Consider the following 22,196-nt stretch of genomic DNA (forward strand, 5'->3'; position numbering starts at 1 on the left):
TCTAACAGGATTAGACAGGGTAGATTCAGAAAGAATGTTCCCAATGGTGGGGGAGACTAGAACTTGGGGTCATAGTTTAAGGATAAGGAGTAACTCTTTTAGGACTGAGGTGAGGAGAAATTTCTTCACCCAGAGAGTGGTGAATTTGGAGGATTCACTACCACAGAAAGTAGTTGAGGCCAAAACGTTGTGTGATTTCAAGTAGGAATTAGATATAGCTCTTGGGGCTAAAAGGATCAAGGGATATGGGGGGGAAGGGGGAAGATCAGGATATTGAATTTGATGATCAGACATGAACAAAATGAATAACGGAGCAGTCTCAAAGGGCAGAATGGCCAATTCCTGCTTCCAGTTTCTATGTTTCTATGAAACATCTCCTTCTGTCACCATCTTCCTTCGCATAAAAAAGACAAAGATAACATTTTAAAAAATGATACCATGTCTTTACCGGCAAGTAGTGACTCCTGATAACAAATGATATTGTTATAAATACCCGTAACCTTTATTAAATGTGTGCTTTTAAAAACTCATAGGTGAGGTAAAAGAAATTACCCAGTACAGAAATAGCACCCTTAGTTAAAGAAATTTGTGAATAAAATATTAAGGTAATACAAAGAATTCGCAACTCTGTAAAAAATAACAAGTCTTTTTTTTGCATGTTTTGGGATAACAGGTGTCAAAAACTTCTAAATAATTCCAAGTAAAATTGAACTCTACTGCAAGTGTGCTAGATCGCTCATTCTATAACCTTGTGTGATATATGGCTAATAGGTTAAATAAATAACTCAGGAAAAATGCATATTTGAACATAAGGATAAAGTCACCTTGCTTCCAATAGATTTCTGCCCAAATTTTGCTCAGAGTATCTCTTTTTCTTATCATTTTACTCTATATAGTCTTATAATATTTTACATATTTAGTTTTTCAGTTATCCCAGCCAAAGTTCTGTCCCGTCATTTGGTAAAATTTCATGTTGAAAGGCCTGTAGAAGTCTCTCAGCCTCTGAACCACCTCTGGGTTGATGTTGGGATGGGTTCTGCCTTTTGTTTTGCCCAGGCAATGGGGCTTGCTGCTGCCCTCTGGCTTCTTCAAGCAGGGGAAGCCCTTGGTCTTGTTGAAGTAGAAATGTTTGTCTGTGATGATCCTCTTCAGACCCAGAAAGTCTTGTACTTTGCCTAGTTCTCCTGCTGGGTCACTGATCAGCCTCTCTCCGCTCACAAACAGAATCTGGCCCATGGGGAAATAAAGGAGCCAATTCTCCAAGTGCTTGGCATAGATGCCAATCTGAATAGCACTCCACGAGGTGTCGATCAGGCCTGTAGTCCTGTTTTTAAAGGCCAAACTCTCAAAACTGGGGATATCAGGTTTTTTTGAGAGAGTTTGTGTGTAGTCAGAAATAGCCCGAGTGACAGGGTCCCGAACCACCACTATTAGCTTGGCATCCTTGGACATTGCGTAGATTCGAGCAGCAGCCTCCTTGGTAACAAAGTAACTGGGAGTTTTCTCCATGGTGATTTGTCCGTCCAGTGTTTTAGGCATCAGGCCCCTGTAGAAACATAAATTTATATTTGAGAAAAAAAATTACGTCAGAATTTACCTTGTATTAATTTATTTTTAAAACGTTAAAATCCATTTTAGATACAATGGGACTACATTGAGATAAATTTGGCAGTGAATAAAATGGCTGCCCAATTTCCTCATGTAATTTTCTTTCCCTTTCAAATAAATAGACAGCAAAGTGGCAGCCAATCCACTACAGCTTGTTTTATGCTCTTGCTGATTTGACCTTTTCCCTCAGTCAATCTAGATTCTGATTTTGAGAAGGTTATTGAAGCAACACTCACCAGTTTAATAGAAGTGATAACCCTGTAACTAAAAGTTCACTTCTCTCAGAAGAATGAAAGATTGGTCTCATTTGTTTCCCTCACTTCCACATGCCCTGCGCCTTATTTGACTTGCTGCTATGCTAAATCTTGATAATTTAAATGAACTATCGACATTAGCTTACATTTGTTATGTGGCTTTAACATTGTAGACCATTCCAAGGTACTTCACATAATCAGACAAATAAAAACTGACCCCGATGAAGACAGAGTGATTAGAACAAGTAACCAAAACTTGGATCAAGGAGAGAAGATGTGAGAAGGATTTTAAAAGAGAAAATAGGAGACATGGGGTGGGATTTTCCAGCCCTGACACTGACGGGCATCCTTATGGTCAGGATAGGAAAATTTCCAGTCCTGCCCATGACGATGCCTGCCTGCGGTGAGGCCAGAAAATCCCAGCCATGGTGAAGCAGAGAGGTTTAGGGAGGGAATTCCAGAACTTGAGTGTCCAGACAACTGAAAATATGACCAACAATGGTGTAACTATGGAATAGTGAATGCACAAGTGACCTAATCTGGAAGAACGTAGAGATGCTGAAGAAGGTTAAAGAAATAAGGAAAAGATCAGACATATGTTGTAATATGTCCATAAGGGATAAGCAGCATGACATCACCAGAAGGGAAACGTGACTTATGATCCAGTCTCAGTTTCACTTTGACCTGTGGGTGGAACACAGTGCACACAGCTCTGCTGCTGAGGTTTTCAAGCTTTCTACCTTTGTACAAATGTTCCCATGTGCCCAGTTTAAATAAATGAACACACAACCCGTTTACACAATCCCTTGTAGGTGATTGGTGTCTTTACATAATAAAAACATGGCAATGTGGAGACATTTAAATATGAGGCTGAGAATTTTAGGCTGGAATGTTACCACCATTCACGCCAGCGGGATTTTCCCATCCCGTTGCAGTGAACGGAGATTTGGCTAGGCGCCAAATTCTCCGACCTCACTTCGACCGTGGTGTGAAAGGCCAGTAAGATCACGCCCTCTAAGTCAAATCTATGCACTCTCTACTTAAAGTTATATTCAGTTATACACAAAGTCTTTTTAATTTTCACTCAAAAACTTGCACACAGTAGCTTGTTCCAGTCCCTCTCACAGTCCCATTCTTATTCCCCATCCCCCGAATTTAAAAAGGTATTTGCTGCTTTTTACCCAATCCTCCAACCTTTTCTCCTCCTTTTGTATTCGAACCATCTGTTCCCTGCTTTGCAGATCCTCTCTCCTACAATTAATTAAGACAGTTTTGTTTTTTTGCCTCCGCTTCCAAACTCATTTGTGTCCAATGTAAAAGCTGATGGCCCCGAGGAACCTCCTGATTACCTTTACCAGTTCCAAGTACAATTATCCTTTGTTTCCTCAGATTGAGCCAATCTTCTGGGCTGCTCCTGAGGTGCAGACCAATTAAACACAAGGCTTGGTCTGCTGGGTCCCTCGCTGTTCATACAACGCACTCATTCCAGCTCGAGTCTGACAAACTCATAACTACTCTGCCATTTTATGGTTAGTACAAGATTTCCACAAACTCCAAACAACAAGAAAAAATCCAATTTGCCAAGTCTTTGTACTGCAGTCCTTTAATTTGCACTCAAGTAATTTGAATTCAAACAAGGGTAACAAAACGCTTTCCAAAAGCATTGATTACCTTCAATAGCGATTACATGTGGCTGCCTCGCAAACAGACTTGGCAGACTGACCATGTTCCATGTGTTATAAATGTTTTTTTTTTAAATGACTGGGGAGTATTTTATGAATGGTTTAGGATTTTGCCATTGTAATATTTCACACTGTGAGTGAATGGCAGGATTGCTTCACTGCAGTTTTAAAGATACATAGGCCTGGTTCATGTTTACACTGCCCAACCATCATTGCAGCAGAGAGTTTCCTTTAGTGCAGGTTTTCTAGAATTTACTGGCTGCTACTAATTAAATCCCATCTTTTTAAGAGTTAGAAATTAGCCTGGTTGCGCTCTCCAGTCAGACTGCCCAACCACTCTGGGGTGGCACAGTGGTTAGCACTGCTGCCTCACAGCGCCAGGGACCCAGGTTCAATTCCGGCCTTGGGTCACTGTCTGTGTGGAGTTTGCATGTTCTCCCCGTGTCTGCCTGGGTTTCCTCCGGGAGCTCCAGTTTTCTCCACAGTCTAAAGATGGGTGGTTTAGGTTGATTGGCCATGCTAAATTACCCCTTAGTGTCAGGGGGACTAGCTAGGGTAAATATGTGGGGTTATAGGGTTAGAACGGGGGTGGGATTGTTGTTGGTGCAGGCTCCATGGGGCGAATGGCCTCCCTCTGCACTATAGAGATTCTATGAATCAGTGGACGCAATAAACAAGAGGCCTATATGGAAATTAGTTCTTACTCCTCGTTAAAATACACCAGTGTTCCCCAGAACAAGCCACACCTCAACAGAGAGCTCACCCAAACAATGACGTCAATCTGGGCACCTGGCCTCAAGAATTGGCCATAAGGGATGATTGGAATGGGAAACGGGGTGGAAGGGGCTTAGATAATTGCAACTCTGCAGGTTGGGCTTGCTCCCCAGAAGGGTATGAAAGTATCACGCTTTGCTAATCGACCCCCTCACTGAGTGTAATATGGCTGCGGGGCAGCAATGTTTTCACACCTGGGACGCGATTTTACCGCCAATTCACACCACGCTCCCGCTGCAACAAAGTCGGAGAATTTGGCCAAATCTCCATTCACTGCAGCGGGATGCCAAAATGGTTGGAAATTTCCAGTCCTGGGCTCCAGTCTGACTTTCTAGTGAGGCAGGAGCGGGCGGGTGAATTCTCTGTCCAATCTGTTAAGAAGTGAAACAATTTGGTTCTATATTCCCTCCTTACTGAGATCCACTTAGTCTGATCTTTTGAATGACAAACAGCAGCATTGTTCACTTAATTGCATCCGCCAGTCTTACAGTATGGAATGGCTGAGCTTGTCGATCACCGTGATCTTTCACTACTACAAGAAGCCCAAATCCAGACCCAGTGTGGGGAGTGTAAGAAAGTACCTGACAAACATGAGACTGGCATGTCTCGAGGCCCAGGACTGTGTGCCGAGGGATGCACTAAAGCTCGGGGCAGGTGCCGCATGGATGCGATGGGGAAAGGCCACTGTCTAAGACCATCCCATGATAGTACACTGAGGGGTAGAAAACTGTGTAAAAGCCCTCACGCTGTATGTTTGACATGGAATGAACACTGTAAATATATTAACTGTAATTGCAAGTGTAATGAGGCTCTTCAGAGTGCTATATATTGTATTGTAAAAACTGACCTTGTTTGAAATTTATATAAAATCAACTTTGAACTGTCATGGAATTTACTTCAATAAATTTTATGAATAAAGTATATTTCTGGGGGAAGAAAGATACCTGATGGACATTGGATTTTCTGGCATGCTCAAATGTTAATGTGAGTGCTTGTGACTGATGCTTCCTCTCATTCTCACTGTAGTTCCATGAGTTTTGCTTGGAATCATTTTATATCAAAAGGAAATGGCCTTGAATAAATGTTCAGCAAACAAATTCCATCTGTGTTCAAACCGTGATGAAAATTGCTTTGGGAAAATTGTGTTGCATCACCTCATCACTGGCATCTAATATTTTATTGCAGTGAAAATAATAGTTTTCTCCCTCTAACCTCAGACCCTGATATGAAGAAAGGAAATAAACGTGAGAATCTAATAGCACCCCATTGTAGACAATATAGTTTACTTGGAATGGCCGGATGTTGGCGTGTTTACATGTGGCAAGTGTGCAATCATCATTCAAACTCCATATGTTAGACTTTAAGAGTGAATTTTCAGTCTCCCTTGACATGAAAATTTAAACTTTTTGTTAGATAATGAATACTTACTATTGATGATGATGATGATAGATTATTCAACACTACTCTTTGCCTTGAAGATTGCTCTGTTCTGAGTTTCTGAAACCAACCTGCACTCTGCCAATAAAACAGGCAAAGAATCATAAGATCTTGCCTCCAGCGGATGATGAGGCCATTTGGCCCATTGTGCCTGTGCCACCTCTTTGAAACATTCCCCTTCTTTAGGGCGGCATGGTGGCACAGTGGTTAGCACTGCTGCTTCACAGCTCCAGGGACCCGGGTTCGATCCCTGGCTTGGGTCACTGTCTGTGTGCAGTTTGCATGTTCTCCCCGTGTCTGCGTGGGTTTCTTCCGGGTGCTCCGGTTTCCTCCCACAGTCCAAAGATGTACGAGTTAGGTGCATTGGCCATGCCAAATTGCCCCTTTGTGTGTCCTGGGGTGTGTAGGTTAGTGGGATTACCGGAGTAAATATGTGGGGTGACGGGGATAGGGCCTGGGTGGGATCCTTGTCGGTGCAGACTCAATGGGCCGTATGGCCTCCTTCTGCACTGTAGAGATTCTATGATTTATACAGCTTATTTGTCACTGAACATGTGCCTGTTTGAAATCCGTAAAAATGCAGGCCTGAAACTCAGAGAGTTAACCTGCCTGCTTTTTGGTGAAACACAAAAGGTTTCTTGTATTTACAGTTAATATGTTCATGTTTATAAGATTGAGGTTTGGACCAACAGTGTACGGTTAGATTTATTAATGATTTACAGCTGTTCTCTGCCACTTCAATCCATTCCCAAGCTCAGGGAATTTGAAATTCAAAAGTCAAAAGAACAGTTTAATTATTTATTAAAACTGCTGGCACTGCTTGAAGGAGAGCTCTGTGTACAATACGTCAGCCCATAATAGCACTGCACAGCAAAGCAGGTTACATTCTGATAGCTAAATCTCAAATGAAAAGGGACTTGCCTGAACCACTTAGTTTGATGCACAAGAAAATACAGATTGTGGATATTCATAAAGGATGATTTTAATTAGCTGGGAATCTGCTGGAACCCAAGATAAGTGAACAATTTATGTGGCTATGGAATGTTGGTCAGGTTTACACCAGATGTTTTATTTCAGGCTAAACACCACTTTAAAGATAAAAGGATGAAACCTGACAGAAATTTTATTTCAATGCAAAGCTAGCTTAAAATCTTACATTAGGTTTTGATGGTACTGAACTGCTCATAAACCAAGATATTGTCAATGTAGATGTGGTCTTAACGCTGCTCAGAATGCGTATCCCAGAAAATTCCAGCAATTATAGGTAATGGTGATGTATCTGGTTACTATACAGCATCATGAAGTGAATCTATGTCAAAATATTGGTCTCCAAATCACCCATAGCCTCACTCTTCTCTATCTCTGTAACCTTATCAAGCCTGACAACCTTCTGAGAAATCTATGTTCCTCCAACTCTGCCCTCTTTTGCACCCCCCCCCCATTGTCTTCACTCCACCATTGGCAGGTGTACCTTTGACCATCTAGGAAGCTCTGAGGTTCCAGTACATCCACATCAACTCTCCACCTCTCTTCCCACCTTTAAGAGTTTGTCAGTATCAATTGTCGCTAATTAAGCAGGATTTGATGAATATTGTGGCTTTTTAAAAATAAAGTCAAAATTACCGCTCATGTTTTCTTTAAAGTTGTACCTAGTCTGATGAGAGTTTATGGATGTAATATTAAGTAGTTTCTTTAGTTCAGGAAAGTTTGCTGGATACCCTACTGTAAATGGGTTAGGGGTATAGGAACAGGGATAGCCTATTAGATTATAACTGATCTATACTTTAACTCCATTCACCCACCTTTGATCTCTTTCCCCAATAAAACTTTGTCAATTTCATTCTTGTAAATTTCAATTAACCCTCAGCCTCCACAGCATTCTAATCAGAGTCCAGATTTCCACTGCTTTGTGTGGAGAATTATTAAACCTGACCAACATTCCATAGTCACATATGGAATCTATGGAATATGGGGCGGCACGGTGACACAGTGGTTAGCACTGTTGCTTCGCAGCACCAGGAACCCGGGTTCACTTCCCGGCTTGGGTCACTGTATGTGTGGAGTTTGTACGTTCTCCCCGTGTCTGCGTGGGTTTCCTCCGGGTGCTCCGGTTTCCTCCCATGGTTCAAAGATGTGCGGGTTAGGTGGATTGACCATGCTAAATTTCATAGAATCATAGAACCCTACAGTGCAGAAGGAGGCCTTTCGGCCCATAGCATCTTCACCGACCACAAACCCACCCAGGCCCTACCCTCATAATCCCATGCATTTACCCTAGCTTGTCCCCTGACCAGCTGTCAGGGGGGGACTAGCTAGGGTAAATGCATGAGATTATGGGGATAGGGCCTGGATGGATTTGTGGTCAGTGCAGACGTGATGGGCCAAATGGCCTCCTTCTGCACTGTAGGATTCTATGATTCTCTGAAATCGTTCACTTATCTTGGGTTCCAGCAGATTCCCAGCTAATTAAGATCATCCTTTATGAATATCTACAATCTGTATTTTCTTGTGCATCAAACTAAGTGGTTCTGGCAAGTCCCTTTTCATTTGAGATTTCGCTATCAGAATGTAACCTGCTTCGCTGTGCAGTGCTATTATGGGCTGACGTATTGTACACAGAGCTCTCCACCAAGCAGTGCCTGCAGTTTAATAAATAATTAAACTGTTCTTAAAGTTCTTGGCTTTAACTTTAGAATCATGACTTCTTGTTCTTGAACCCTCCATTAGCTTTCCTGTATATATTTGTTTTATTATTTGTTCATTCATGGGATGTGGCCATTGCTGGCTAGGCCAGTATTTATTACCCATCCCTAATTGCCCTTGAGAAGGTGGTGGTGAGCTGCCTTCTTGAACTGCTCCAGTCCATGTGGTGTAGGTGCATCCACGGTGCTGTTAGGAAGGGAGTTCCAGGATTTTGACCCAGTGATAGCGAAACGATGATGATATTTGGCTAGAATTCTCTGGTCTCGCATGCCCCACCACCGCTGCTAGTAAGAATGGAGAATTCCGTTCACAGCAGTGGGACCGGATAATCCCAGCCGTGGGCGAGGTCAGAGAATTCTGGCTATGGTTCCAAACCAGGATGGATGTGGAGGTAAAACTGCAGGTAGTAGTATTCCCATGCAATTGTTGCCCTTGTCCTTCTAGGTGGTAGAGGTTGTGGGTTTGGAAGGTGCTGTCAAAGGAGCCATGGTGAGTTGCTCTTGGTGATGGAAGAAAGTGAGAGCAGTTCCAATAAGCTGCACAATGATGGATAAGCGTTGAACATTGATGACATAACGAATGATACTGAACTCTGTATATAGGACGATAAAGGATAATCGACCGTGGACACAAACACAGAGAATATTGTTGGTGAAATTTTTTGTTGCTGTAAAGTATGTAGATAGCAAGGGAGGATTCAACCCTGCCCTTTCCCTTCCAACCAAAGTGGAACAATACATAATTTTGAGCTTGAGGATTTAGACCTAAGATTGTGATTGAATGGCTGGTTAAATCCTGACTGGACAAATAAATCTGTAAGATAAAGTTAGTGGCTGCCATTGAGCTGCTGAATGTGAAATGGTTTAAAATTGGTTCAAATCAAATTATTGTTTTATTATGCAATGCTGGACTTTGAAACATTGGGTCTGATTTTGTGGTGCCAATGGTAGTGACGTATCCAGCATGCACCGCTACCGGATATTGGAGAATCATAGAATCCTACAGTGCAGAGGAAGGCCATTTGGCCCATCAAATTGGCACCGACCACAATCCCACCCAGGCCCTATTCTCATAACCCCATTCTTTTACCTTAGCTGGTCCCCCTGACACTAAAGGGCAATTTAGCATGGCCAATCCACCTAACCCGCATATCTTTGGAGTGTGGGAGGAAACCAGAACACCTGGAGGAAACCCATGCAGGCACAGGGAGAACGTGCAAACTCCACACACACAGTGACCCAAGCCGAGAATGGAACCCGGGTCCCTGCCGCTTGAGGCAGCAGTGCTAACCACAGTGCCACCGTGCCACCCCCTCCCACTGTGTCGCTCCCGAAGCTCTGCAACTTCCAGACAGCACACGACAGTGCGCTTATCCAAAAGTTGCAGTAGTCCAGCCAACATTATTTTTTAAAATATTTTTACTCCATCCTTAAAGTTACAAAGCCAATGCTCAGAATGGACCGGACAAATCCAAATCCATTCCCCGCTTGCTCCAAAAACCAAATTCAAAATCCGGTTGAATCAAATTTACAGTTCCCATAAAAGGGACAAACATGACCCAAGCTGACAAGATGAGACATTGCACCCCATCTTGGGCTTGACCTGACACTTAATCTTAGCCAAAAGGCCGATAACTGGTCCAGCCAACACTACTCCCTGGAGTTCACTACTTCAAACAACATGTGAGGAATCAGTGTGAATTTGGGATAATGGCCCACTAATTACAAATCAATTGCACTTTTAAATTTTAATCCAGTATTTTCAGGAAAAAGGCGTTTCCTGCTTAATGAAGAGGCTCACACCATTTATAAAAATTAAAATTAATTGATTTTTTTTACAGCATCGAACCTTTTAAAAATCTGATAAATCTTGTTAAGATGTAATATATCTGACATTTCCACATGATTTATCAGACGTTTTAAATATCACTATCTAAAATGACATCTCTGATGAAAATTATAGTACTTCTTTAGGAACATGCTTAATTTTTAAATTTTGTAAAATGAATTGTGATGACTAAAAATCTGATTTTCTAATGCCTTTTTAACATGATTTTCCAACACATTTTTTTTAACTGCAGCAGCCATTTTCTATTCAGGTTTCATAGTGTAACAACAACCTGCCATTTATCCCTGAACCAGCCTGTGCCACTGGGCTGCTGGACAGGTAGTCCAAATTCTTGGCACCAGAATCACAAGAGGTTCATATAGAGATTCATCCAATGTTAATGGTGAGCACTGACATTCAAAATCTGGGCCCATATAAGAGCCATTTCCATCGTTCTTTGCTGGATAGAGGTCACTTTGTCAAAGAGGTGGGTGCTATGTGGCAATCAGGGACAGAGTAGTCGCTAGGTACAGTTTAAGTTGCCCAAGGGGGTCGGAGTAAGCATCTTCAAATTAAATTTTCTCCAGGTTGTCCAGGGATTTTCTCTGGTGCTTCCACCTCTCCAAGGAGACTGCATTGCTTTTGAGTGGAATGGGCTGAAAAAAAATTTTTTTTCCCTGTCTGCCATCGTTCAATTAAGAACGCCAACATTTAATTCTCTTCATAAAATTTCATGAACGCTATGTTTGTGAGTGATGAATCACAGCTTGTAGTTGAGATCACAGCCCAAGATGGCTACCCCAATTTACATTACTGTAATTCCACATTCCAGTCTAATTGAAATGAAGACAGCCCGTCCACAAATCCCACCAAATACATTGACCTTGTGGGGAATGTGAAGGTCCCACATCTCCTCTCCCATTAGCAAAGTATTAGTGCAATCCTGGGGTCTATTTATTTATTCATTTATTAGTGTCACAAGGAGGCTTAGATTCACATTGTAATGAAGTTACTGTGAAAATCCCCTAGGTGTCACACTCCATGGCCTATGCGCCTAACCAGCACATCTTTCAGACTGTGGAAGGAAATCGGAGCACCCGAGGAAGCCCATGCAGACACGGAAAGAAGGTGCAGACTCCGCACAATCAGTGACCCGAGCTGGGAATCAAAATTGGGTCCCTGGCACTGTGCGGCAGCAAGGCGTTAACCACTGTGCCACCATGCTGCTCCAATATTCAACTATTGAAGATGAACCATTTAGACTAATCATTGGACAATGTGATCCTGACTAAGATAGCTTTCCAAACATAAGCTGATCAAGTTACCTTTGGGATACATGGGCAATAACCTGATTTGGATCCTCACATTACAGGCCAAATCTGTATGTGTAAGTACGTGTTTTCTCAACAGAACTGAGGACAAGCAGCTAAGAGGCTGAGAGAGAAGACCCAAGTGGCTCCCTCCTGTCACTGTCTCCAACCCCACCTGGCAAACCTCAAGTCCTGTTAACAGACGTGATCATCCAGGGACACTCCTGTTGCAGACAGAGACTTCTTAAGAAAGAATTCAGCCTAGCATTACTGTGTCAATGTGAACAACCAAATATCTTTAAATCAGAAGCATTGAGACCACTGAATTCAGCCTGAAGCTGCCCGTGTCACCAAACTACAGGCTGCACATTATTTTTATTCTAATTTGACCAACCTATTCTTCTGTTATCTGTTTATTTGTGTGTACATGAACTCCCAAGTATGTGCGTTTGTGTGAAAGTCGGCGTGCATTTTATCATTTTACTTAGATCAGTTTAAGTGTAATAAAGCTAATCACTTTCTTTGCTAAACTCAAGAAGTAAGAAGTTTAACAACACCAGGTTAAAGTCCAACAGGTTTATTTGGTAGCAAAAGCTACCAAATAAACCTGTTGGACTTTAACCTGGTGTTGTTAAACTTCTTACTGTGTTTACCCCAGTCCAACGCCGGCATCTCCACATCAAAACTCAAGAAGGCCAGTCTGATTGGATCTTTTGTTATCACAGCATGTAAACAGTTAGCTAATCACTGAATTGTCAAGAATATCCCTTTCAAACAAAAATAACCTGTTGCGATCATAATACTGCAGATAAAATACAACCCAGCCTTCTGGTGACTGAAAATTGTAAAATATAAATAGTGATTGAGAGTTTTCAGTAGCTATTGGAGCAAATGGAAAGACTGAGTAGAGGAAAAGATCTATTTCTAGGTTAGCACAGACGAATCACAAGATCTGAATTTCAGCTGAAAGAAAATCTTATACCAGATGTAATAATGAATGAGATTGAAATGTTCTGCTGTGGGAAACAAAATCTGAAATGTAAAAGGCAGAGATTTTTCCTGTTTTCAGAAAACCATTAGCAGCACGATGGCACAGTGGTTAGCACTGTTGCCTCTCAGCACAAGAGACCTGGGTTCAATTCCCAGGTGACTGTCTGTGTGGAGTTTGCACATTCTCCCTGTGCCTGTGTGGGTTTTCTTTGGATGCTCTGGTTTCCTCACAAAATCGAAAGATGTGCATGTTAGGTAGATTGGCCATACTAAATTGCCCCCTTAAGTGTCAGGGGGGTTGGTAGGGTTATGGGAATATGGCCTGGGTGGGATTGTGATCAGTGCAGAAGGGGTCGAATGTACTGTTGGGATGCTATTTGAAATTAAATTGAGAACTTGCAGTTGGACCTGTAAATCTTGGCAAAGTACGCAATCAGGAATAGGGGCTGAGTAATTTGTGAGACTCCAAATAATTCTCTGCGACAAAGGCAGGAGCAATATCTAATGTTAGACTGTTGAATACACATTGGTTTAGGAGAAACAGTGGAAAAGCAGGACAAGGTGTAACATACTGAGGAAACTTGCATCATTCTTCGAGTACACAAGGATGATTAATAAACCATTAAAAGCGAAATCTGAAATGCAGTCCATCAAAACTGAAGGGGAGGGTGACGAAAGAAACTAGAAAATTGTGCTTGTACTGTAGATTGAGGGGGTGTCTTTGTGGCACAGTGGCATTGTCCCACTTCAGGACATGATGGTCATGGAAAGCACATTTATAATGTGGCCAAAGAGGTTAATTATTAACCAAAATGCCTCTGGCTGTCGCTAAGTGTGGGTGAGTCTCCTGGTCAACCAGAACTTTAAAAATTACTTCATTCTTTAAGTTACAAAGCCAATGCTTGGAATGGACTGGGCAGAACCAAATCCATTCCAAAAACCAAATTCTAATTTCAATTTATGGCCCCCACAAGAGAAACAAGCAAGGTCCAAGCTGACAAGATAAGGAATTGCACCCCATCTTGGGACTTGATATGACACTTGGGGCACGCTCTTACCAGTCATTCACGCCATGCTCCCGCTGCAGCGAGGTTGAAGAATTTGGCGCCCAGCCAAATCTCCGCTCATGCAGCGGGATGACAAAATCCCACTGGTGTCAACGGTCCTAACATTCCAGCCTTGATCTTCACCAAAATGCCAATGAGCAGAACTTGTATAAGGCAACAAATCGCTGCAGTATTTTGCCAAGCCCAACCACATAGAAGTCCATGGACACCAATGCCCTCTTAGGGCATGGTATCTGAAAAGAGGGAGTGTAGATTGCATCAAAGGACAAAACGTTGGGGAAGTAAGAATAAAATATGTGAAAAATAATGACAGCAAACAAATTCAAGTGCACATCAGAAGACAAGTCACTTAAGAAATACATATGTAGAAGATGTAGATGCAAAGACCGGACACTGTGATTAGTTATGAATTGAGCAGTTGTACCATTCAAGTTAATGTAGGAGTGGGTGAGATAAGTGGGTGACATGTCTGAGGAGACAAGCAATTATAACATAAGAGTTTGGCAGCAATAATACCACTAAAAGAAAGATATGTTCTGGCTGCACTGAGGGATAGTAAACAGAAGCTGTTCTTTGTGTTACAGCCAAAAGATGTCTGTCCATATTTTTTGGTCTAAATTCCTTAAGCAAAGGCTGAAAACACCAACCGAGTATGGATCGCTTACACTGGAATGCAAGGAACTATTTTAAGGATAGTTCTGCTTGCTGTGGAATACCAGATTGATATCATAATTAATGAACAAGCTGCTCTGTTAATGCATCCTTGAGGAAAAGTACCATTGCACTGCAGGAGAAAATAAAAGTGGAATATGATAGAATAAAGGACGCAGAAGCACATACTCCAAGAGAAAGGACGAATCTGATAGTAATTGTTGAGAAGAGAGCTGGTAAGTTGAAAATCTGCTTGGAAACTACATCAGGAAATCATTAGAAATTGGAATGGTGCCTGAGGACTGGAAAACAGCTCACTAAATACCAATCTTTACAAAGGGACACAAAGAACTGCAAGCGGTAAACCCGACATCTGTTGTGGGTAAAATATTAGAAGATATCTTGAAAGAGGGATAATGAAAGACTTAGATAGGTTTGGTATGGTACCAGAGAAACAGCATGCATTTATATGAGGAAGTTGATGCCAAATAAATGTTCTGCACCTCTTTGAGCAAGTGGGAAGCCTCATCGGCAGTTGAAAAACTGGACAGAATACCAGTTGTGGCTGCGAATGAATCCATGTTAACAAGACATGTGGTCATTGTGAGTTGCTACAGAGCACTGATAGCAATGTCATTGGTGTTTGCAGTGTAGATAAGTGATGTGAAGCTGAGGTCAGAAACTGTAAAACTTTGTAGATAGTTCAGAAGTAATAATGGACAAAGGCAATTAATCTAGAGAAGAGAAATAAACAGTAAGAATATAAATTTTAGACTGTAACACACACAAAAGCACACTGAAACTAACAGCACAGTTAGTAGCAGCAGTAAGAAAAGTTATTCGTTGATAGTGTTTGAACCTCCTGACAGACACTGGCTGGAATTCTCCAGTCTTGCACGTCCCGCTACGACTGCACTCAGCCAAATCTCCATTCGCTGCAGCAGAACCAGAAAATACCAGCTGCAGGCGAGGTCAGAGAATTCCGGCCACTGATTCAGTACAAGCTATTGGTATGACCATACCAAGAACATTGTGAACAGTTCTGGTCACTGTCCAAAAGCAGGGACATCCAGGATCTGGGGGCAGTCCAGAAACAAGCAATCAAATTGATAGAATAAAGGATATAAGTTGCAGAGGTTGGGATCAGCCTGGGTTGCTTACTTTTAATAAGAGGAGGCTAAGTTGAACCATTGCAATCTGTTCAAAATTGTCTCAGACTCTGAACCCAGTGGGTATAGGCTCCAGTTTAGAAGGGAGCTGTGGTACAGTAAGCTCCATTTAAATTTATATATGTACGATGATGGAATGGAATTTCCCAGGATCAGTAAAATCCACTAGTGTGGAAAAATCTAAGGGAGAACTGGATAGATATTTGTGTTTGGAGGTAATTGAGACTTATTTGTTTTAGGGCCAGCCCAGAAGTCTGAAGGGTCTTTTCTACTCCTTTACATCCTTATGTTGCTAAATTAAGCTTGGAAAACATAGGTTTTCAGACTTTTGATTCATGAGAAAATTAGTGCATAATTTAACATTGCTAAATAATTTAGCAAGTTACGTGTGTTCCCAGGTTTCTGATGGTTAAAGCTGAATGAAGCAAGTTGTGTATCTGCAATATTCTTTATAGTGGCTCAATTTGTTTTATATGTTCTCTTTGGTATTGTTTTGACTCCAGACATAGGTCACAAAAAAAATCCATGTGCATGAAAGGCATATTTATGACATTAACACGTTGGTGGATAACATGTTAATGTAGATTGGTCTAAAGAGGAACAAATTGTTGGAATGTGGGGCTACTGGGAGCATCAGCCTGAAACTTCACAGTCAGATGGTTGTTCCAGCACAGGCGGAGGTCCTTTGGCCCTTCATCTCTATGCCAGTATTATTACAACGAATGAGCAATTTACCTAGTACCACACACCCAGCTTCTCCCCATAGCCATGCACATTCTTCCTTTTCCTCATCCCTGGAGCCATTCTTGTGTATCTTTACTGCACTCCCTGCCTTCACACCCTTCTTAAAGTGTGACACCCAGAACTAGACGTGATACTCCAGTTAAGGTTGAACTAGTTCTATACAAGTTTAACATAACTCCCTTGCTATACTCTATGCCCTATTAATAAAATCTAGGATGCAATATGCTTTATTAGCCACGCACTCAACCTATTCTGCCACCTTCAATCGCATAGGCACATAGATACCTAGGTCCTGTTGCTCCAATGCCCCTTTTAGAATATGTACCCTTCATTTTGTACGATTTCTACGCATTCTTTCTACCAAAATGAATCACTTCATACATCAAATTTCATCTGTCACTTGTCCTCCCATTCCACCAACCTGTCTATTTGAAGCTCTACACTATCCTCACTCACAATTCACAATGCTTCCAAAGCTTAATGTCATCCTCAAATTTTGAAACTGGGAAGGTTTAGTTCATTAATATGGATCAGGAAGAGCAAAGATCCCAACACCAACCCTTGGGGAACGCCACTTCAAATCTTTCTCCAGTCTGAAAAACATCCATTAATCACTACTCTGTTGCCTATCACCCGGACAATTTTGTATCCATTTTGCTTTCTATTAATGCCATGCCCATTGCATTACAAATCATTCATCCCTCTTAAAAACAAGCAGCATCACTGAAACTTCAGCTACCACCATTCCAACTCATCAATAAGTTGGACTTCTTGCTTGTTTCTATTAAGCTTACTCATAATTGTGCTCACCATTGTATCTAATCAAAGTCTTTAGTAAACATGGGCCACATGATGACATTTTAATCACACAACCTCAAGTTCAACTTATTCATAGTTGTACAGATTTGTGAAGAAGTCAGCATGCACTGTAAAGATACTCTTAGAATCACAGAATCCCTACAGTGCAGAAGAGGCCATTTGGCCCATCAGGTCTGCACTGACTCAGTGACAAAGAACCAGGCTGTCTCCCCACACATTTACCGTGGCTAATCCACCTAACCTACACATCTTTGGACTGTGGGAGGAAACCGGAGCACCCGGAAGAAACCCACTCAGACAGGGGACAATATGCAAACTCCACACAGACCCAAGGTCGGAATTAAACACGGGTCCCTGGAGCTGTGAGGCAGCTGTGCTAACTACTGTGTCACCATGCCACCATTTCAGGAGAAATTTGACATGGATCCAAATCAGTGAAACAATGACTGAACATTCAGTTGAGTCCAGTAACAACAATAGGGGTCCTATGGATGTCATGGGCCCCAGATTAATATTTTGAAGGGGCCAATTGCCTCATGCTGGGTAAGGCCAGTGTGCTGATCTGAAAAACCCTTGCATTCAGTCCCAAAGATAGTAAACTAAAGCCCTAAAGTTATGCTGTGGGATACTTGCATAGGAATGCATAGAAAAATCATCTGAAATTCCCCTTTTATTTTAGTGAGCACATCTATTTCAAAAATGTCATTTGTTTTGAACAATATGAATTTGAAAAATACAAGTAGCATATTGAGACGCCAAGATAACCAGAGAACCATAATCTGCAGCGTGGCAGAAGAATTTAACATAGCGAGCGCAATGACCTTGATGGTGGAGTTCATAAAGGCTAAACCTCTGAATTCATTTTTATTCATTATTTAACTTCTTACATTATTATTTCATTTGATGGTGGCCCTGATTCTACAGTGTCTCCTGAGTGATTTCCATTTCAAATAAATTAAGTGGGGACTTTTACAATATGAATATAATTTCCAGTGGAAATTAAATTCCGAGTGCCTAATGGCTACTGTAATAGAAATGGTCAACATATTACCAAGGGCTGTTATTTCACTTAAAGAAGCTATTTTCTACAACACTACATCACTATCACTCACTTTCAGACCTCACTCGCAATTGACTGTGACTGCTGTTTTGTGAAGACAGTTTGAAAGGTGAAATGGTATGGGCTTTTTACATTATGTCTAATGTAAGTTGAGATGAAGCCACCTAAATCAAAATTTAGATAGCAGACACACAAGACTGAAATGTTCCTTACCTTGCAAGGCCTGGTTAGGAATGTTACAGATTTGTTTAACCTATTTAACCTCAGCCGGTAATCAGCATTTACATAACCTGTTTATCACTGAGATTTAATTTGCATCCCAAACCTACAAAGTCAAAACTATTATTTATCTTGGCAGGGAACTGTGAGCTCCTAGCTCCATCTCATTGTACAAGGGCGGTGAACCCAATCCTTCATCACTACCTCTCATGTCCACCATTTTCCATAACAAAAGGGCAACACAGTGGCGCAGTGGTTAACACTGGTGCCTGACAGCGCCAGGGTTCAATTCTGGCCTCGGGTGATTATCTGCGTGGAGTTTGCACGTTCTCCCCATGGCTGCCTGGGTTTCCTCTGGGTGCTCCGGTTTCCTCCCATACTCCAAAGATATGCAGATTCGATGGACTGGCCATGCTAAATTGACCCTTAATGTTGTTGGGATTAGCTAGGTAAATACATGGGGTTATGGGGATAGGGCCTGGGTGGATTTGTTGTTGGTGTAGGCTCGATGAGTCGAATAGCCTCCTTCTGTACTGTAGGGATTCTATGATTCTATGAATTGATCTTTGGTTGAAATTATGGGCTGGATTTTACAGCCCCCCATTTGGGCATGGTTTTGGCAGGAGGACATGTAACTTACAAGTGGCGGCAAGACCACCACTTTGCCACCCACCCCCAAGCTATCCCATGTGATATGACAGATGGGTGGGTGCCAAAGTCACAGCCCACTCGCCACTTTAAATATATAATTTATGGTCAATTTAGCTTGTTACCAAGCCAACTGACCCAAATAATACACTGTCCCCACCATAATATGGTTGGCGTAGGCAGGCAGGAGTGGGGAATATATTTATTGAAGCAAACTACTTAAAAGACGGGAAAGATAGGTGATACATCCTTGGGGGGGGGGGGGGGGGGGGGGGGCGGGGGAGCCTGTCCCAGAAGAGAAAAAGAATAAAATTTGAGAAATGACTGATCTTTTTGATTTATTATTGTCACGTGTAATTAGTATGCAGTGAAAAGTATTGTTTCTTGTGCACTATACAGACAAAGAATATCATAGAGAAGGAAAGGAGAGAGTGCAGAATGTAGTGTTACAGTCATAGCTAGGGTGTAGAGAAAGATTAATTTAATGCAAGGTAGGTCCATTCAAAAGTCTGATGGCAGCAGGGAAGAAGCTGTTCTTGAGTTGGTCGGTACGTGTCCTCAGACTTTTGTATTTTTTCTGAATTGGTGCCGTACGCTCTAAAATGGAACCCCAGTACGGATTAGTACTCGTCCTTTTACTTGTTTTTCCCATCTGGTAGGGTACTTGCCAGGTTCCCCACTCCTAATTTTAATTCTCTCCTGGTTCATGCCACTCTTGTATTTATATATTGCTTTTTAGGACCTCTGGGTGTCAAAAAGCACTTCACAGCCAATGAGGCATTATTGAAGTGTAGTGACTGTTGTCATGTCAGAAAATGAGATTGTCAATTTGAACATAGAAAGGTCACATGAAAAGTAATCAAACAAGTGACTGGAAAATTCATTTTTGCTCATGGAGGAATAACTGTTGGTCAGGACATGAGGAAAATTCCCTTAGACCTCTTCGAGACCTGCCACAGGATCTTTTACATTCACCTGAGTTTATTTTAATATCTTTGAAAGATACTAATGTGTCAGCATAGACTATGTGCTCAAATGTCTGGAGTAGAATTTGAACCCATGATCTCCTTAGCTGGAGGCCATTCTAACCACTTAGAATGACCAGTGAGCTAGATCTGGAAGTAACTGAGGGGAAACCCACTTAAGCAAATTTCAGAATGGATTAAATGCAAACCCAATCATGTAGACGTCTGTCATTGGATCATCCTGGATTCATGAATATGAATTCCAGGACTGATCTGTTGGGAGTATAATGAGAGCATAATGATGGATAAGATAAATATCTGTGCATGTATGGATACAGATCAGGTAAGATACATCAAGGACTGAATTTACCCAGTCTGTTTATGGTGGGTTTGGAGACATGCGGGATGTGAAAATAGGGGGGAGCCATGTCAGCACAGCTCCCTGATGTATTAATGCTATCAAGGATATTTCCTCAGACAGGTGGGGGTGAGATTGGGAAGTGCGTCAGCTGTTAGCTCGTCGAGGGTTGGGCAGCCAATTGTCACTGTTGAGACCCCATTAGGGGTGATTTCTGACACATTTACAGTCCATCACTCAAGGGTGATGCCAGCTCAATGATGGCTGCCTCACAATGGCAGGCTGGGGAGCCATTGGGTGGAAGGCTCCATGCCCCTTTGATGGAGGTCACGGGCAGGGAAGGCCCATACTGTGGGGGTTTCCCCTCTGCTCCAGGGGGCTGTCTGGTTTCACCCTGAAAATATTTCATTTCCATCGATGCCTACGAGGGCACTACCATGTTGAGGTGACCCCGCAGTCTCCAACCTAGCTCCACTGCATCCACCTATCCCACCAGGGCTGCCGAGGCTCAAGAGCTGTTGTGACTCAGGTAGGGCCAGCAGCATTGGGAGCCCATTTGCCATCCTTAATAAGAAGGCAATCGCCAATTAGGAGCCCACGTCCCAAACAATTTTGCCACCCATTTCGCTTTCTGCCACTGTGGAATCGGGGACCCCCATTTGGCCCCAAACTTGGGGTCCCAAAACTGGTGGCAAAATCTACTTCATTAAATCTATGTTTCTATTGGGGCGAACAGGATCAAGGGTTATGGGGAGAAAGCAGGATTAGGCTATTCAGTTGCCTCGATCGTGATGAATGGCAGAAGAGGCTCAAAGGGCCGAATGGCCTCCTCCTGCTCCTATCTTCTATGTTTCTATGTAAATGCAAAACAGGCATTAAAAAGAAAACCAATGATTGCCTAAGAAGGTAAAATTTTTAAAAATCTGATTGACTTTAGTAATTTCTGAGTTGCTAAATTGATTTGGAATGGTAGCATCTTAATCAAACTGAAACTCAGAGCAATGCCATGGGAGATTTTCCAGTATTATTGAAAGATCTTTTGAAGTGGTTAGAATGGCAAACATATCCTATGATTGTGTAATCACATCATGTGTGGACAGACAATCCTTCTGCTTTTATGATGTTTCCAGCCCCACAGTCAGTGGAATAATATGAGTGATTAACATTCTGAATTGGCATTTACCATTCAATAGCAAAGTAATTAGGTCACAAGTATATGATCAAAGCAACTCTTTGGTGCTATGTAATGACCCCCAACATACATTAATACCACCCCTACTCCTCACTATACGGTTCCCTGAGCAGTAGCCATCGCAACAAGTAGCCCATCAATAACCAATTCAACTTCAGTGCGCAATGGCATTACCATAATCTCAAACACAGGAAACAATTTCCAAAAGTTGATAACAGCTAAAGGTGAATTCTACAAATATATTGTTCTTTTTTGCCTCAAAACTACACAATAAAACCTCAATTTATTTATTTTTTGGTGTCCCAAATGGGCTTACATTAACACTGCAATGAAGTTACTGTGAAAATCCCCTCGTCGCCATACTCCGGCACACTGAAAGACAATGCACCTAACCAACACGTCTTCCAGATCGTGGGAGGAAATCGGAGAACCTGCAGGAAACCCACACAAACCCGGGGAGAACGTGCAGACTCTGCACAGTGACCCAAGCCGGGAATTGAACCCGGGTCTCTGGCACTGTGAGGCAGCAGTGCCACCGTGATGCCCCAGTTTACTGCAGAAAATAATAAATGGCAGGTCCAGCTTCTGGAGAAAACCCACTGCCACATGAATTCTCTGCTGTGAGAACGGTACGGCATCACTCTGCGGCATACAGCCTCTTATCCAAGTGAGTAGCCCTTTAAATACATTTAGTATTCATTCTTTTAAAGGCTTGAAGA

The 22,196-nt window shown here is 42.1% G+C and overlaps 1 protein-coding gene across 1 annotated transcript in view; it reads right to left on the reverse strand.

The window, feature by feature from the left end:
• Positions 1–485: 485 nt before the first annotated feature.
• Positions 486–22,196, reverse strand: part of LOC144501951 (heparan sulfate glucosamine 3-O-sulfotransferase 3A1-like) — a 146,103-nt gene continuing 124,392 nt past the window's right edge. Inside the window, exon 2 of the mRNA XM_078225980.1 lies at positions 486–1,546. Coding sequence (XP_078082106.1) covers positions 925–1,546 — 622 coding nt within the window. The 3' untranslated portion in view covers positions 486–924. The remainder of the gene's footprint in view (positions 1,547–22,196) is intronic.

This window comes from Mustelus asterias, chromosome 12 (genome assembly GCF_964213995.1).
Source record: "Mustelus asterias chromosome 12, sMusAst1.hap1.1, whole genome shotgun sequence".
NCBI classification, from domain to species: domain Eukaryota; kingdom Metazoa; phylum Chordata; class Chondrichthyes; order Carcharhiniformes; family Triakidae; genus Mustelus; species Mustelus asterias.